Below are 18,587 nucleotides of genomic sequence, written 5' to 3' on the forward strand. Positions count from 1 at the left end.
AACCCTAACACCTGGGAATCTTTAATATATTTGAATTCCTACAACCAATGAGCTAAGAAATTAGCACTGGCCCACGAGGGCACCCAGGTTGCTGACATAGGCAACTTTACAAAATAGCAAGGTTTTGTGGAAAGTATCCACATGTTTTAGTGATGTTAAGTGACTTAATGAGGCAATCTAGACTGTAACTGAGATACAGAGGGATATTTTATCTAGAGAAAAACACAAGACCAAGTTTATTTCATACAATGTTATTCACACGTTTCATTTCTAATTTATACATAATATACAAAGAAGTGAAGATAACATTTCATATGAACCAATAAGAGCCAGGACTTAGACAAACTGGTCCAGAAACAATCTATACCAAAAGGAGACACTCAAGAGTAAGCCTAAGCGGTTTCTGCCCAATCAGATTTATTCTGAAAAGTCAATTTTTCTAAAGTTCCATGCCAACATACTAGAAGGTGGAATCAGGGTGGGCACCAAAACTGGCAGATCATAAAATTTCTACACAAACAGGTATTTTTCTAGAATATGCCTAAAAGTATCAGGAGAACTGGGTTGTCAGCACTGGGAAGTATGAATCAGGACTGCTAGAGGAGGATTCAGTTCCAAGTCACTTTCTCTAGGACTTGCCACTTTCTGAACTGAGTGACAGCTGCCTGAGCATACAAAAGCAAGGGTGAACAGGAACCAGGAGAGGCTGCTAGTCTCGAATACTGGCAGCTTTGACCCTAAAACCACTGGCTGATGCGCGGGAAGTTATGTTCAACCCAGAGCCAAGATACTCAGGCTGGCAAAACAAAGTGGAAAAGGAGGGAGAGTGCCACTCCACATGGGAGAAGACTGTGACAGGGACATGCTGATGAACCAGTGTGACTGAGAATGGTGACAAGGAATGTTGGGTTAGAAAGCTAGAATAACTCAACATCAACATCAAAGACTCCTGGCACCCCAAACTTCATGCCAAATTTTAAGGTTCATGATATGAGTAACAAAAGAATAGAACTTTATACTCAATATTGTGCTCTGATTGCTTTTGTTCTGCAGACCTCTAGAAAAAAAAATCCCTTCTACAATTTATCTGACAGAAATATCATGTTCATTTCAGTTTTCAGCACTGAACATAAGAGGGTCAACATAAATGTTCATACAAAATACTGACTTCAACAAAATACAAAGCACTTTCTTTATCTTTCAGAAACTGAATATACAAAGCAATTTTTTCCAAAATATTTTCATAGGCAAAGGATTAAAAACGATTTTAATTATACACATATGGTCACAATTTTGCCTTAGAAAGATTGTTGGGAAATGTACATAAGGCCGCTTGTAAATGTACATCATGTTACTGTTATAATGTCTTATGTCCAGAGGAAAAAATGTTATCATACAGATTTGCTCTTACTTGGGAGTAGGCTATTCAAAAATACAGTACTCTTCTGTACAAAGAAAAAAGTCACATCACATTTAAGATGGAAAAAGCATTGGCCTCTGTGGTAATCAAATCTCAGTCCAATACTTTCTATTTACTATGCACAATACCCTGACTTCAGGTGAAAGTGATCCAGATCCTAGCATGTCCATTATCAACAGAGTTAACAACTATGTTATAAAACAAAATGTTTTCCACAATAATAAAAAGAAAGTTGGTTCATACTTCTGAAACCATATAAAGATAAAAAATTTTTTAAAAATCACTCTCAATTTGGAGAAATAAATTTACATTATACAACACTATATTGCCAGGTTAAAGAGGGCAGGGATGTCAATGTACACTAAATGCAAATGTTTCCCAAAGAGATAAAACAGATTCCATTTACAGCATGAAGGTTTACAAATGTACACCTGTACAACCAAGGAAAGTTACTACGAAATTAGCAAGGCTTTCATAACAAACACTGAAACAATATCTGCTTTCAAATTGTAAACTTACATCTACCCCTACACACACACAATGTGTTTATTTATAGGAAGAAAAAAAAAGCTCTCTGAATATGCAATCATGCTAAATGCTGAGCTATCAGTTCACTTCTCAGTGGCCTCTCTCACCTCTATCAGGTTCCTATTTATGTACTACTATGAAAACGCAGAATAAACCAACACTTCCTCAACAGTCTTTAATTCTATAATTAGAACAAAATACAAACCTCCATCCATTCTCGTTGCAAACCAAACTGAAAAGTTAGTGTGGAATTTAACTTTTCATTCAGTGCAAACTCAACTGAATGGAAGTACCACCATGATTTTTTTTCTAATTCATTACAATAAGTATATACAATTCTTCTGTACATTGCCAGGGACATTATAGGGCAGTAATTTTATTAAAACCACATCCACTGTAAATAATGTTATCTCAAATCATTTTATTCTTGTCTGTTTTTCTGAGTTTTTCTTCGCATGATAGTTTGTGAATTACCAAAATACAACTTAACTTTCTTTTTAAAATATTAATAATATTTATGCAGTTGATTGTTAATCTGTTATAAAAGGCTTCACATAAAGGAAAAAAATAAGAACTATAATTCTATGTACATCTATATAAACCTGTTGTGCTATGGGGTTGTAGACCTACCAGACTGCAAGCCAGTTTATTAAAATACTGTACTTTTCCCTTTAAAAACTATTTTTTTTGTGACTTTACAAGGTATAAATTTACAAAATATGTGACAACTTTTTTCCTTTTTTTGCTTCTTTTTTTGGGGGGGGTGGGGGTGGGAAGGGGGATACAGTTACATCATATACAGGCATTCTGTGCTTCACCAGAAATCCAATCTGATAGGTCTCCACTCAGGGTTGAAGATAATTTATAATTCACCACCCCACCCCCTAAATATACACAAGAACCTTAAAAATTTACAAATGGATGAAGAAAGTCAATAAATAGTTTTGCTTAAAAAAAATCAAAGATTCATAGTTGAATTGTGTTTTGATAATTCACAAAGAAAACCCATTCTTTAAACATGGTTGAATCATCTCCTTTCTCTTAAAGCATTCCATTTGGTGGTCCTCCGATAGGCCCTAGATCTGGGCTATTTTTCAAATAGTATTTTTCCAACTTGGCCAGTATATGCTTCCCATATGTGTATTTGCGAAGAGTAGTAATATGAGGTCGAATCTGAAAAACAAACAATCAATCTTGTGAAAAAGAAAAAAAAAACCCAAGTTACTGTAGTTTCTGTTTTTAATTCATGTGTGTGTGGTTTGGACAGGCCAGTTCAGTATACGGAGGTCAGAGGACAACTTAAGAGTGTTCTCTACTTCTACATGTGTGCCCTGGGGATTGAACTCAATTAGGTCTTCGGGCTTGATGGCAAGTACCTTTACCTACTGAGCCATCTTGCCTTGTTTATGATTTAAAATAGCTCCCTCAAGTCTGGATCATCATTCTGCTAAAAATTACAAAGCTACTTAGGTACAAAACCAATTCTGAAACATAATTGTCTCAAAAATGCTTAAAGAGGCAACGTTTTTTTTTTTGGTTCAATAACTAACAAGCCACTGCTGTGTCACATGCCGACAAAGGAAGCCCCCAATATAAACATATACTGCCCCTTTCCAGCTAGATGTGCAGTGAGTACAGTAACTGTCACAGAACAGACTAGTAAAAGGCAACTCTTCTCACAGGGACACACAACTTGTAAGATTCCTGAATACAACCGGGTAATATCTAGGAAGTCATCCTATAAAATAATTTTTCAAGGACCTTTATAGAGTGCACTATATATATGGTTAAAAATACTATGTATACGATTGGCTCAGTAAGTACTATAAATTAAAAATAAGGTTAAAATCTTTAGAAGAGTCAAAAAGCAAAAGACACAACAATTTGAAGGATGAATTTTTAAAAACTCAGTGCTGTAATTATGAGCTGCTAGAGGGTGGTGATGGCGCACACCTTTAATCCCAGCACTGGGAGGCAGAGACGGCGGATCTCTGAGTTCTAGGCCAGCCTGCTCTACAGAGCAAGTTCTAGGACAGGCCCCAAAGCTACAGAGAAACCCTGTCTCAACACCCCCACCACCACAAAAAAAAAAAAAAAAAAAAAAAAAAACCCTTAAGAGTTAGTGTTTGTTAACTGCCACACACCAGCAATGGCTCTGATACAATGCATGGCATGAGGGGATCTTGAGAATATTTTTATTTTTGTTTTTTCGAGTCAGGGTTTCTCTGTAGCTTTGGTGCCTGTCCCGGAACTAGCTCTTGTATACCAGGCTGGCCTCGAACTCCCAGAGATCCTCCTGCCACTGCCCCCCGAGTGCTAGGATTAAAGGCGTGCGCCACCACCGCCCGGCGAGAATATTTTCTCTTGATAAAGGGAACAGATGTTCCATGTTTTCTAAAGCAATCAAGCCAGAAAGAGCATTAACCCCCCCCCCCCCGTTTTGTTAGTTGATGTACTGAAACAAAATCTTGGCAAGTTATATAGAAAAGCATCAGACTTTCAATCCTCCCACACTGGCCTCCTAACTAGGAATTATAGGCTTGGATCTCTTGAGGCCAACTTTAGAGTTCTTTTTGATATTGCATTTTTATGGAAATTAATGATTTTTTTAAAAATTACATTTATGGGCTGGAGAAAAGTCTTACTGATTAAGAGCACTTGTTCTTTTAATGAAGTGGGTTTGAAACCCAGCACTTACATGGCATCTCATAAACACCTATAATTCCAGTTCCAAGGGGTCTGCTGCCCTCCATGGGCACCAGGTACACTTGTAGTGTGTGTGTATGTGTGTATGTGTATATATATGTGTGTGTATACAACACACATATATGTATATATACATATATATACACAACACATATATGCGGCAACACTCATTAAAATAAATGAATCTAAAACACAACAACAAAACTCCAAACAAAAATTACACCTTGTGTGCAAGCACATGTGCATCCTGACATTCAGGCAGGACAATCTGCATGATTCAATTTTCTCCTTCCGTTACGTTTGGAGCCCAGAGGTGCAATACAGTTCAAAAGATGTGGCAGCAAACAACTCTACTGTACAAGCCACTTTGCCAGCAGAATTGGTGATTTTAAAGAACCATTAGAGTCAAGGGGGAAATAGCTTGAAGTGTAATAACTAAAATAAAGGAAAGATTTCTTTTAAAGGGATTAATTAAACTGTGTGTATGTATGTGTGCATACAGGTACCCACTGAGGTTAGAGGAGGGTACCAGAGACCCTAGAATTAGGAGTTATAGGTGCGTGTGAGCCACCATGAGGGTGTTGGGAATTGCAAAGATTCTCTAAAAGAGCAGCCCACTTACTGGGAAAATCTAATACCATTAAAGAAAACAACTCAGCATTCAACCAATAAACTACTTACTGCAAATCGAATAAAACTGAACAAAACAGGGGAGGAAGACTAACGTTAAACCTAACAGCTGAGAAATTAATGTGATTTTACAGTGTCAACTAAGCTGCCCATGTGCTTTAAATGTTGTCTATTGTGGAGAAATAAACCCTACAAAAGTGTGTATGCAGTCACAGGTCACACAGAGGGTGTGACCTCATGGAGCTGTGCACCAGTTACCTTGTGCATGATTATCTTCCTCTGAGCAGGCTCGGCCATATCAATCATCTTCTGAACCACGTAATTGGCATATTGATCCTTCATCATGGTGTATAAGGCACTGTGAGGACCATCATTCTGACAGCAAACCTCGTCAATCAGTAAAGCTCTCTCAGCACGGGAGGCATGAGTAACACACTTTTCTACTACATTGCTAAAAATTAAAAGCACACACAGAGAAACTTTGTTATGTCATTTCTTTATAGTCAAGTAGTCTTGACTTTTCAATTTGTTCCAATGTACTAGAAAAGAGAACACAAGATAAAATTTCTTGGTTTGTAATTACTTTTAAAAACAGAAATGGTTGCTGGTGGTGGCGGCCCACACCTTTAATCCCAGCACTCAGGAGACAGAGGCAAGTGGATCTCTTTGAGCTCGAGGCCACCCTGGACTATAAGAGCTAGTTCCAGGACAGGCTCCAAAGCCACAAAGAAACCCTGTCTCAAAAAACCAAAAGAAATGGTATCACAAAATAGCCCACAAATTTGACAACCACAAATTTAACTATAGGCCCACTAAAAAATTGTATAGAAAAGAGCTGGAAAAACTGACTGTTGTAATACCTGGCAAATTTGTGTTGACTCAGGGCTAACACCTTTCCTCTGATTTCAGATACAATTTTGCTCTTGTCTTCAGGTCGACCATGTTCCAGTACATGCTGAATAACATAATTGCCATACTGATCCTGTAACACATTTAAAAATTACTTTCCATCATTAAGAATTGAGAGGATACAGTAAGCTTTGCCTCCTCATTTTTATACTTTTAACTACAAATTACATCTCTTAAAAAATATTCAAAATACACAAACATTTCAAATTCTTAGGTGACATATACCTGTACCAACTGTTCTGTGTGTTGGTGAAGCTCTTCTAAGATGGGTAAGGTCTGCTCTGCAGTGCAGTGCTCTAGGATACGCTGAATGACTCTGCAGCCATAAGGATGGGTTGAAAGCACAAACACCTTGAAATAAATAAAAGAAGGAAATAATGCACATATCCTGTTATTTCTCAATCACTGTATCAGATTGACAAGATAGATGCTAACACCTAGCCAAGTGGTGGATCCATAGCTAACACAATCACAGCATCAGCATTCTCAAGCATGGAGATTATCTGTATATGGAGGTCAGAGGACAATTTGGAGGAATCTGTTTTTTCATTCACCATGTGGAATCAGGGGAACAAAACTTGGATCACCAGGCGTGACAGCATTTCCCCTTGATTTGCTGAGCTTCCTAGACAGCCTGAAGATAATTTTGATTAAAAAAAAAAAAATCGAATGGGTAAGACCTGGTACTAGTTGCTAGTTATTTTGCCTGTGTCAATATAGTTTCAAGACTTTTCCCTGCTCTTCCATCAATTACTCTGTTTAATGAAAGTATCCAGTATAATATTGTACTCAAAAGAATGCTAAATTCACATCATAAAATGCTCTGCTAAGGAAACGAATGCAAAAACAAAAACAAAAAAAATCAATCTTACTTGTCCTTTGAACGCATCAATGATGAACTGCAGTGACTGCGGCTGAACACATTCAATACATTTTTGTACAACATGGTTTCCATTCTGATCTTTCACACATTTGAGCACATGACCATCTAGCTCCTTTACCATTTCACTCTGCAAAAGTCATTTAGATAATTATTTTATCCAGAAAACCCAATGGAGCTAAAAGTATTCATGAAGAACAAAGTTAAAAATAACGAAGAACAAAGCATGCTAAAATTTTATAATACAAAAATTTAGAAACCACCCAAAATACAAATTATTAAAGCAAATCACAGATAGTAATATTAATGATATATGCTGAAATAACTCAGTGACAATGAACCTGCCGTATTTAAATTACAATTTTCACTGTGTACATGTTCCTGCATTATCTTATATAACAGGTATCTAATACACCCCCCCCCCCGCCGCCCCAAGACAGGGTTTCTCTGTGTAGCCTTGGCTGTTCCTAAAGCTTACTCTATAGACCAGGCTAGCCTGTAACTCAAGAGATTCACCTGTTTCTGCCTCCAAGTGCTGGAATTAAAGGTACGTGACATCAGCACCCAGCCTAATAGACACTTTTAAAGCTCTTATTTCTATGACCTACTTAGCCTCTGCATCTGTTGGTACTAAGGAGTTATCACTGATGTTCACATGAGTTTATAAAAGTGCATAAAACAGAGTATAACATGGGATGTTGGGTTATCTATCTGTATTTTGCTTATTATCAATAATTGTCATTAATGATGAACATTTTTCTTCTTGTCTAATGCTTATAAAACTAATAAAATTTTACTATAATTTGTATGTCTGATTAGAATAGAAAATATTACTGATAAGAAATGGACCCACATAATCTAAAGGTATTTAAAGAATCTCAACTATATTCCAACACAATTATGAAGGAACCTGGTTAAGCCAACCTACAACATGAATTTATGTCTAAACTAAAACAGACTGAATTATAAAATACAATTAACCTAAAAATTCCAAAATTAAAAAAGATTCTATTCTTTATTAACTAGTTCTCATTAAAACAGTATTAGTCCCGGGCTGGAGAAATGGCTCAGTGGTAAAAACACTGGCTGTTCTTGACGACCTGAGTTCAATTCCCAGCACCCACACAGCAGTTCACAACTGTCTGTAACTTCAGTTCCAGGAGATCTGCCATCATCATACAGACATGCATGCAGGCAAAACACCAATACATATAGAATAAAGATAAAGTTTTTTTTTAAAAAAAAAAACAGTATTAGTCCTTTTTATTTCCAAATACCCAAGGCACAGCTACTGAAAGACTATGCTACTATAGACACCTATGGCAGAGAAGTTCTTTGAATAATTAAATCTGTTGATTTTCTCTACTGTGCCATATTTTAATGAATCTAAAACTACAAAATTTCTTCCACAGGAATAATGAAGTTTTCCAGATTTTAAATCCTGTAATACACACACACACACACACACACACACACCCCACACACTTACCCATTTACCCACCTCCTTCCTCCTTGCTGGCTAGTTTTATATCAATCTGACACAAATTAGAATCATTTTGGAAGAGGGAACCTCAATTGAGAAAATGCCTCTACCAAATTGACCTGTGGAAAAGTCTGTGGTTCATTTTCTTAATTAGTTATCAATGTGGAAGGGCCCAGATCCCTGTGTTGGTGTCAACCCTGGGCTGGTGGCCCTGGGTTGGTACTATAAGAAAACAGGCTTAGTAAGCCATGAAGAGCAAGTCAGTAAGAAGCACCCTTCTCCACGGTCTCTCCATCAGCTCCTGCTTCCAGGTCCTGCCCTCACTTTCCTTGTGTGAGCTGAAATAAACACTTTCATCCCTGAGTTGATTTTGGCCATAGTGTTTTATCACAGACATAGAAACGCCAAGTCATCCTCTTCCTTTTGTTTTCAAACCTATAGAATTTATTTTATTGTCTAAGTCAAAAAATGGCTTTCTAAATTATTAAGATGAAGTTAAGAAAAAAGCTATTTTGTTCAGATACTGTCATGCTATATAAACAAATAAAATTCCACACTCCAAGTCAAGTAAATTTTTTTTTTCTAAATTTCTATGTGTATCTGCGTGAGATTATGCCATCTGTGCTTGGTTCTGAACTGAACTCTGGTCCTTTAATAGAGCAGCATGTGTTCTTTCCAGCCTCAAAGTCAATCTTGTTTAAAGGAATATTAAGTTTCTTCACTAAATAGACTTAGGGAAAAAAGTATATACACACATGTATGTATATACTAACTAGAATATGAGAATGTTGTTTGTTTAGAATTCTTAAAATAGAAATATTAGGTAGACCCACATAAAAATTGGGAGCAATGAAATGCTTGCTGAAACTATAGATAATAACAAGGTAAGCAACCGCAAAGACACATCACTGGGCACTCTATCTGGCAAACTCCATGGAATGGGTAAGATTTTATGAAAAGATCTTAAGTCTCCTGGTAGAAATCTTTAGGATATTTTTTTCTTCAAGATTATGAGATAAAAAGAAATTTAACTTTAAATTAAGTATTACAAAATGTATATCTCAACTTACAATTACCTGTTGATCAGAAGAAATAGACTCTAATGCTTTCTGTATAACACGGCAGCCATACATCTGCAAGGCTAATGGTAGTACATGACCACGAATACGAGTAGCCAGGGCTAATTTCTGATCCAAACTTCCGAACTGAAAGACAGTAAGAAATGAGCATGAGACTACTTTGGTACCTATAGTAAAATCCAAGAATCCAGAAACACTTGTAGTAGCTACCTTTCGGGGAGTGTTGAGTCACATTAAAATTTCCTTGTTATTATCTTGACACCATCACCCCCACCAGACAAGGTCACACTATGTAACCCTGTCTGGCCTGAAACATTCACCTGTCTCTGCCTCCTGAGTGCTGGAAGTGTGTGTGCAACCTAAGTTATATGCAATAATGCCTGGCTTATCTGTACTCTTTTTAAAATTCAATTATTTTCTAAAATGAGTATGTGTGCGCCCTCAAAAGAAGGTGTCAAGAGTCTCTGGAACTGAAGTTATAAGTGGTTGTGTGAGCTGGGCGGTGGTGGCACACGCCTTTAATCCCAGCACTTGGGAGGCAGAGGCAGGCAGATCTCTGTGAGTTTGAGGCCAGTCTGGTCTACAAGAGCTAGTTCCAGGACAGGCTCCAAAACTAGAAAATCCCTGTCTCAAAAGAGAAAGAAAAAAACCAAAAAACAAAAAGTGGTTTTGAGCCTTGCAATATGGGTGCTAGGGGAACAACAAGCACTCTCAGCCATTGAGCCATCTGTTTAGTCCCACTACGGCCTTTTTGAGACGGTCTGTGTCACTAAATCTACACACTGTTGATTTAGGCAGAGAGCCTCACCAAAAAGCCAAAGATCCTGTCTCTGGTTCCCCAGTGCTGGGATTACAGATTCTTACCATCATGACTAGCTACTTATATGGGGCGTTTGGGGTCCAAATTCAGGTCTTTTTTGTTTGTGGGAGGAGGGGTTCAAGACAGGGTTTCTTTGTGTACCTTTGACTGTCCTGGAACTCACAGAGATCCACCCGCCTCTGCCTCCGGAGTGGTGGATTAAAGGCGTGCGCCACCATGCCCAGCTTCCAAATTCAGGTCTTTATGCTTACACGACAAGCAGCATTTACTAGCTCTGGACATATGAGCCCAGCTTTAAGATTGAAAATGACCGTTGCCCAACTTTAACAAAACTGAATAATCATACAAAATAAATGTACTTACCTCAAAAAACTTCTGTATAACATAGTTTCCAAAAACATCTGTCATTAACTGATAGGCAGCCTGTAGAATCTCATTAAATACCATCTGTCGCTCAGCTGGAGTAGCTCTCTCTAGCTTTTGCTGTATGAATCTATAAGGGAAAAATTTAAATCACAAGATGAAAACAATCTTTCTAAAATCACTTGCGTACTCAAACTTTGTACTTGCGTGTGCAAGTAGAAAAGGATCTTGTGATAAACCCAGGGTGCCGTAAAAGTCACTAGTGTAGCCTCAGGGACATGCCACTTCAGTTAATATAATTAAAATGCTTCTTTCATCTCCATTGAGGGGAGGGAATGGGAAGGGAGGGGAGTGAAAAAAAGGAAGTCTTATCATGTAGCCCAGGGAGATAAACACTTAGATTCCTTTCTTATTAAAGGCAGCAGTGTTCAACAGAAACAGTGGGAAGTGTGAGGAACCATAACCACCTACCTGGAGCCATGCTGGTCTTGAGAAAACTCGACTATATGTCCAATCAGGTCTCTGAGTTGAAGGTTGGGGAAGCGGTTATTCCTGAAATCTTCCAATAACCTACTGCGGCCGGAGGGCATGATATCAGATCTATTATAGCGGAGCCGAGAAGGAGGAAAGAGCTGGCTGCTGGAGCTAAATAGACTGGAAGTGCTTGAAGCACTTCGGTATTTTGCTTCTGCTCCAGGTGCTGCAGAGATATACCGACCACTACCATTTGTCAGTCCTCCTACAACAAAGCAGCTGTGGTCAGCAAATATTTCTGACAAGTTATTTCACAAATAAGTTACAATTTTAATTAAGCCAATAAGCTCTAACAAAGCTTTCAATTACATTAAAAAGCATGTTATAATTAGCTAGTAAAACTCAAATCTAGAGCCATGGAAATTTGTAGTCTCAGGATATAGCTCAGTGGTAGAGAGTTTGCCTAGCAGACTCAAGGTCCTGGATTCTATCACCAACACCACAGGAAAAAAAAAATTCATTTACAGTATAGTATAAAGGAATAACATTGAGTGTTAAATCTGTACTTTTGGGAAGCATTAAAAATGTATTGTCAAATATACTTCAATGTAAAAACAAGTCTTTTTAGTCAATTTACTGATGTCTGAAACTTTTAAATAACCCATAGAAATACTTTAAAACTTGAAAATGTTTTATTAAAAATATTCTCCATAAAATGCTATTACCTTGTAGATACAGAATAATATTAATAATTAGCAGTTATTCCTAGAGCCATAACCACAACCCTCCAACTTACATTTATTCCATACAAGAAAATAAAAGGCAATAACAGAAACTTAAATAAGGAAACTTTCTATTATGCATCACAACAGCTAAAATACTTGACAGTGTCCTTTTAAAGTAGAAAAATGTAAAGACAACTATAAAGTGCAGATTTAGTAGTTATAAAAACAATATCCACCACCAGCTTTCTCTTATACCAACTGTACAGACAGCAACGCTACATAGTCAGTCCAGGCCACGGAATAGAGATGACCCCAATACCAGTGGAAAGTCAGAGATGTTACAACCATGAAAAGGCCTGGAAGCAATAAGTTAACACTGCAGTGTTAACGGCACTCTTTTTCCCTCTACCTCTAGCATTTATCTACTTTTAACATAATTTTCTTTCTGTGAACCTCACACTTTACGGTATATTAAACACTTATCTAAAATCATTCACCCTTTGTTAAGTATCATCAAACTATACCAAACTACATACTAGATACCTGATACATACTTACTAAATGACAACTAGAAATTTTAGGAGAAAATGTTATTTTTAAAGTATATACATGCATGTGGTTGCATGACTGCCTCAGAGGACAAACACCAAAGCCCCCCTCCCCCCAGAGCAGCAGTTCTCAACTGGTAGACCTTAACCCCTTCGGGGGGGTCACATATTAGATATTCTGCATATCAGATATTTACACCATGACTCGCAACAGTAGCAAAATTAAAGCTACAAAGTAGCTAAGAAAATAACTTTATGGCTGGTAGTCACCACAACGTGAGAAACTGAATTGCAGCATTAGGAATGTCTCCCGAGAACCACTGCTGAAGAGCTGGAATTACAGGTGAAGGCACATGCCGCTCAAAGCTAATCCTGGGAAGCCAATTTGGGTCCTCTACAAAAAGTATGTGTTAACTGCTGAGCCATCTTTCCAGCTTATAGACATTTTATGTGACATACAGCCCCTAAAGTTTCTTTCTACAACAATCCTATTTAAAGTAAATAATTTAACCAAATTCTGGTTCGGCTTTATCTAATTATCTCAATAGTCACAATTAAAATACTCAGTGTGTGACAAAGTTCAGTGCTTCAATTCTGTTCAGATTTTATCACTACTGTCAACCCTCTGGTTTTCATTATTTGTTCTTATGAATGATTGATTGCCAGCACATTTATTTATTTATTTTACATTTGGGGTGGGACGGGGTGGTTGTGTAGAGGTTAGAGGACAGAAGTCACTACTCTCCTTCCACTATGTGGACTCTGGGGCTCAAACTCAAGTCAGTCCTCAAACCTGGTAGCAAGCACCTTTACCTACTAAGCCATCCCAAAGGCTTATGTCATTTTACTTTTGAGATAGGGTCACACGCATTCCAGACCTGCCTTGACTTTGCTATATGGTCAAGGAGTACCTTGAAATCCTCCCGATCCTCTTGCTTTCACTTCTTAAGAAAAAGAACTACCACACCTGTTTATGTGGTAATGGGAGCAAATCCACACATGTTCCAGGCAGTTTGTTCTTTAATAATGCAGTTAGCGTGACTTTTAAAACACTATACTCACTCACAACTTACACTCTCTAATTGTTCATACACACACTCTTTGTACCTCACTATTTGTACCACTGCTTATCTTTATTGTTAGTGGGGTCTAAACTTACCCTTACTTAATGCGCTAATAATAACTGCTAACACCAAATTCCTAAGGTGATTTAATGTGACAATACCTATTTTATGCTACCAACACTGATCAGTAATATCTCTGTATTAGACATTCCTTGATCCTATTCTATTTGCTGCCCAAAGCCAAGTCCCAATATGAACTTCATTTAATCAATAATGCTAAATCAATTAGAGTTTGAAAAGACACTATTTTTAGATGATGAAGTAAGGGGGGTAAAATTCTAAAATTTAGAGAATCTAAAACTGTCCAGTAAGCTCTACCCCCACTATTTCAAAATTATTTTAGAACATGCAAACAAATCAGTCATTCTTATTTATACTTCTGCTGCCACTGATTCTGAACCAGTGTGCTCCACACCTGGTATGTGAGAGGGTGACTCACTAGTTTTAAAACAACTGTCTGAGTATGTGTGTAGAACAAGCAGACCAGTTCTATCATTTCGGTCTGCGGTCTTACAGTAAAGTGACAAGCAGCTAGTCAGAGTATGCTGCCTTCATATTCATTCATGATAACGTAATAAAAGAGAAACTTAAAAATTTTTTAGGTTTTTATTAATTTTTCTGATAACTCTAAAGATTCTGAATTCTTCCATACTAAATACCAGCAAATAAAAACACTTAAAAGTAAACTGGGTATGGTGACACATGGATCTTTCTGAGTTCCAGACCAGCTAAGGCTACATAGTAGGACACTGTCTCAACAAACAAAACATTAAAGTCGAAATATAACAATGTAGCAACAAAGCAAAACACATCTGACTAGCTTCAATTACAATTCCACCTCCCACCCAATCTAGAATACTAATTCCTAATCTGCCTTTAGACTTGTCTCTCTCTACCATCTCTTTTCCTCGTTTTAAAACACTGTGTGCATGCATGCAATGTGTTCAGGTGCAGGTCAGAGGACAACTCTGGGCATTTTCTTTCATCTTCTTTGCATCCTAGAAACTGAAATCTAGTCACTAGGCTTGTTCCATGTTAAACACCTTTACCTGCTGAGTCACCTCACTGGCCAATCTTTCCTTCCTTGACAAGTTTTAAGTAGCTTCTGTGGAGCTCTTACTATATAGCTGAGGATAACTTTGAAACTCCTGATACTTCTGTTCTATCTCTCAAATATTGGGATTAGAGGTGTGCCTATTCTGTATTTGTTACCCTAATGTGCTTAGCAATAACCTGAAAAATATTACAAAATATTCTATATTAAACTGATATAACATAAAATTTTAAATAAAACATTTCATTATCTCGTGTTTCCCCAAAAGTCATTATTAGAATGTTTTAAGGCAAACATTTACTAGAATCCATTTTACCACATTCTATCTCCCATCCATTCTCTGACTGGTTAAGACTGATTCTGCATTGGGAAATCAGGGTTGAATAGTGCGCTTTCCTGCAAAACATTTTCAGGTTTCAAGCTCTGACACCTGTTTCTGACTACAGAAATAGACCTCTGTGGACTTAAGTGAAAATGAGGTCATACTGGGATACAATGGGTCAGAGCTAACATCTTTTAAGAAGACCTTAAGACAGTGTTTTTCAACCTGTGGGTCACGGCCCCTTTCACAAGGGTCACCTGAGATCATCAGAAAACAGATATTCACATTACGATTTTAGGAGCAAAATTACAATTATGAAATAGGAACGAAAACAATCTTACGGTTTGGTGACCACAACATGAGGAACTGTATTAAAGAGTCACTACATTAGGAAGGTTGAGAACCAATACCATAAGAGACTCTGGTGGCGAAAGTCATGTGTTTTGACTTGATGGTGGCAGATGAGTTTTGCATCTTCAAGCCACAGAAAAGGGAAAACTGACATCAACTACCAGAACCACAAAGAGGGTAAAGAAAAGTTACCTACAGAACCTTCAGAGTATGACCAAATCTACACATTTATTTTAAACTCCAAATCTTCAGAAATACAGAATATATTCCTGTTACCCGGCTGTCCATCCGCTGATAAGAATACTGAGTACTAGTATACATAGACATAGAATGCATGTACCTCAGTGTGAATGATAAAAGGACAATAAAGCATAAAAATTAGGGTATTTCCCAGATTAATACCTCAAATGTTATTGTTTTTCACTTTTTCCTCATATTTAAAAACTTTGTGTGTTTACATACTAAAGTCCACATCTTTCTCTTCATTGGCAACAATGTTTTGTTTCATTTTAGTAATGGCATATATAACGGAATGCCATCATTTCAGTAACCCTGCGACACAAATGTATTCTCATTTTGTGTTTAAGCCTGAGAAGCTAACATCCTAATCAAGAAATCATAACTAATTAGTTATGAGGAATAATCAACTTAAAAGTTTTCAAAAATGCTCTGATTCAAAGAAAACATTTAATATAATTTATAATATATAAACTTGGAAAATAACTGATATTATATAGGGTATAAACTATGTAAAAGTTTTCTAATGATTATCAATACTTAAACATAAATATATAAGCATTTTGTTGAAAGAAAGAAGGACTACTACTACATGTTGAAATTTACTTTTATTTCATGTGCTTTGGTATTTTGTGAGGGTGTTGGATTCACCCAGAACTGCACTTACAGACTGTATATGAGCTGCCAAGTGGGTCCTGGGAATTGAAATCAGGTACCCTGGAAGAGAACAACCAGTGTTTTTAACTGTTGTCCTATCTCAAGCTCCAAAGAGTTATTATTATTATTTTAAGGCTTACATGTTTAAATGTTGAAGTGATCCTAGTAAGAAGTGTTAAGTCTGACAACATATTAATAGGCTAATATAAAAAGCACAAATGTAGCAAGTGTGTCATGTTAAATGTGCAATTTTGTGAGAATATGCATACAGACACCAAACAACTGTAGACCAGAAAGAAGTTCCTTTATACACAGATGTATCTGGAATTTCTATTGTCTATGATTCTTTACTAAAAGCAGTTTAGAAGTCTTGTCTTGTAGACTCTAGAGCTCTAACTCAATGCATGGTATATGGTGTCATCACAAGGCACATAAGCCCTCCACTCATCACAATATTTTAAAACAGACCAGGTTTTAACATATGACCCACATAGTCTTCATATCATTTATGTTAAAAATGTTCCACCTCCATTATTCTATCAAAAAGGAGTGGTTCTGTATGGTTTCAAAAACTGCTTGGATTTCTTTCATGAAAACTACCTCCTAGATCAATCAATGAAGACAAGAATACTTGGAAAACGTACATTCTCATCCTCCATCAAAGATCAGCAAGGTAAATTTCTACTAGTTACACACAGACAAAGGTTACTTCATCCAGAAGTTTTATTTGGCTTTTCTCTAATACTTCTTGCCATAGTAAAATGGCCATTAAGGTGTATCTGCATTTCTTTTTAAAGATTCCTAGTGAGATTTCATGTTTAGTTGCTTCAAAGTTTTTTAAGGATTTACTTTTTTTTTTTTTTTTTTTTGGTTTTTTCGAGACAAGGTTTCTCTGTGGTTTTGGAGCCTGTCCTGGAACTAGCTCTGTAGACCAGGCTGGTCTCAAACTCACAGAGATCCGCCTGCCTCTGCCTCCCGAGTGCTGGGATTACAGGCGTGCGCCATTTACTTATTTTCTTGAGTGTGTTTTTCTCCATGTATGTAGGTTGTCGGGGTCCAACCGCAACATAAATTACTTCTCTGGACTGACCTGGAGGCACTGGAATAATTGAGACATAGTTTACATAGCAATATCAGGGTTCATTTAAATCCTGAAAATTACCTGCGTTTATTTTTAAAACAGCTTTCATCCCCAAAAGTAAACTGAGGGAGAAGTTTATTAGCAGTCTGTTTTGGGGTAGCAGGGCTAAAGTCATATCTGTCACTAGCTTGGATTAACAACTCTTCCCAGGTGACCTCCATAATCACAAAGAAGGGAGCAGAACAACATTAGCACATCCTCACCCAGGAGACTGCCAGTCTGTTAGTGCTACGTGACCACCTCAGGTGCGACCTTGGTTTAAGAGTCTGGCTGCCTCCAGGCGGTGGTGGCACACGCCTTTAATCCCAGCACTCGAGGCAGAGGAAGGCAGAGCTCTGTGAGTTTGAGGCCAGCCTGGTCTACAAGAGCTAGTTCCAGGACAGGCTCCAAAGCCACAGAGAAACCCTGTCTCGAAAAACCAAAAAAAAAAAAAAAAAGTCTGGCTGCCATACAATACAAAAATATGTAGCCTGTATAATACTGCCCCACAGTTGGTGCACCATATAGATGCCTGGTTGCCCTCAGAGCTCAGAAGATGGCATCTATCCCCTAAAACCAGAGTGACACACGATAGTGAGATAGAAGTCTTCTCCAAGCACACTTGGTTACTTACGTGCACCTAACCACCGAGCAATGTCCACAGCAACTTGGCAGCATCTTTTTAAAATTGGTATTTTTGAGCTCTACATTTTTCTCTGCTCCCCTCCCCCTTCAGTCCTCCCCCATGCTCCCAATTTACTCAGGAGATCTTGTCTTTTTCTACTTCCCATGTAGATTACATCTACGTAAGTCTCTCTTAGAGTGTGCACTATTGTCTAAGTTCTTTGGGATTGTGGTTTGTAGGCTGACTTTCTTTGCTTTGTTTAAAAACCACCTATGAGCGAGTACATGTGATAATTATCTTTCTGTGTCTGGGTTACCTCACTCAAAATAATGTTTTCTAGTTCCATCCATTGTCCTTCAAAATTCAAGCTGTGTAGCACTCCATTGTGTAAATGTGCCACATTTTTCTTTTGGCAGCCTTTCTTAATTATATAATTATATAGGTTATGAATTATATAGGAGTTGGGTTATTTCTCTGAAGCCATGATTACTAGCAGTATCAAAGCTTGTTCCATAAGTTATGAATATAAATT

The 18,587-nt window shown here is 37.4% G+C and overlaps 1 protein-coding gene across 8 annotated transcripts in view; it reads right to left on the bottom strand.

Annotated features, from left to right (window-relative positions):
• Nucleotides 1–235: 235 nt before the first annotated feature.
• Nucleotides 236–18,587, bottom strand: part of Pum2 (pumilio RNA binding family member 2) — a 77,266-nt gene continuing 58,914 nt past the window's right edge. For 5 of the 8 annotated variants that reach the window (XM_041639352.1, XM_041639354.1, XM_041639350.1 and 2 more), the window contains 8 exons: nucleotides 11,290–11,557; nucleotides 10,819–10,948; nucleotides 9,627–9,761; nucleotides 7,066–7,203; nucleotides 6,419–6,544; nucleotides 6,145–6,266; nucleotides 5,543–5,735; nucleotides 236–3,121 (listed from right to left, as the gene is read on the bottom strand). In XM_041639352.1, coding sequence (XP_041495286.1) covers nucleotides 2,990–3,121; nucleotides 5,543–5,735; nucleotides 6,145–6,266; nucleotides 6,419–6,544; nucleotides 7,066–7,203; nucleotides 9,627–9,761; nucleotides 10,819–10,948; nucleotides 11,290–11,557 — 1,244 coding nt within the window. In that variant the 3' untranslated portion in view covers nucleotides 236–2,989. The remainder of the gene's footprint in view (nucleotides 3,122–5,542; nucleotides 5,736–6,144; nucleotides 6,267–6,418; nucleotides 6,545–7,065; nucleotides 7,204–9,626; nucleotides 9,762–10,818; nucleotides 10,949–11,289; nucleotides 11,558–18,587) is intronic. The other 3 variants (XM_041639357.1, XM_041639355.1, XM_041639351.1) reach the window with 1 other exon arrangement.

The sequence above is a fragment of the Microtus oregoni genome, unplaced genomic scaffold (genome assembly GCF_018167655.1).
Source record: "Microtus oregoni isolate MIOR12 unplaced genomic scaffold, Mior012 000058F_ref0000040, whole genome shotgun sequence".
Lineage (NCBI taxonomy): Eukaryota > Metazoa > Chordata > Mammalia > Rodentia > Cricetidae > Microtus > Microtus oregoni.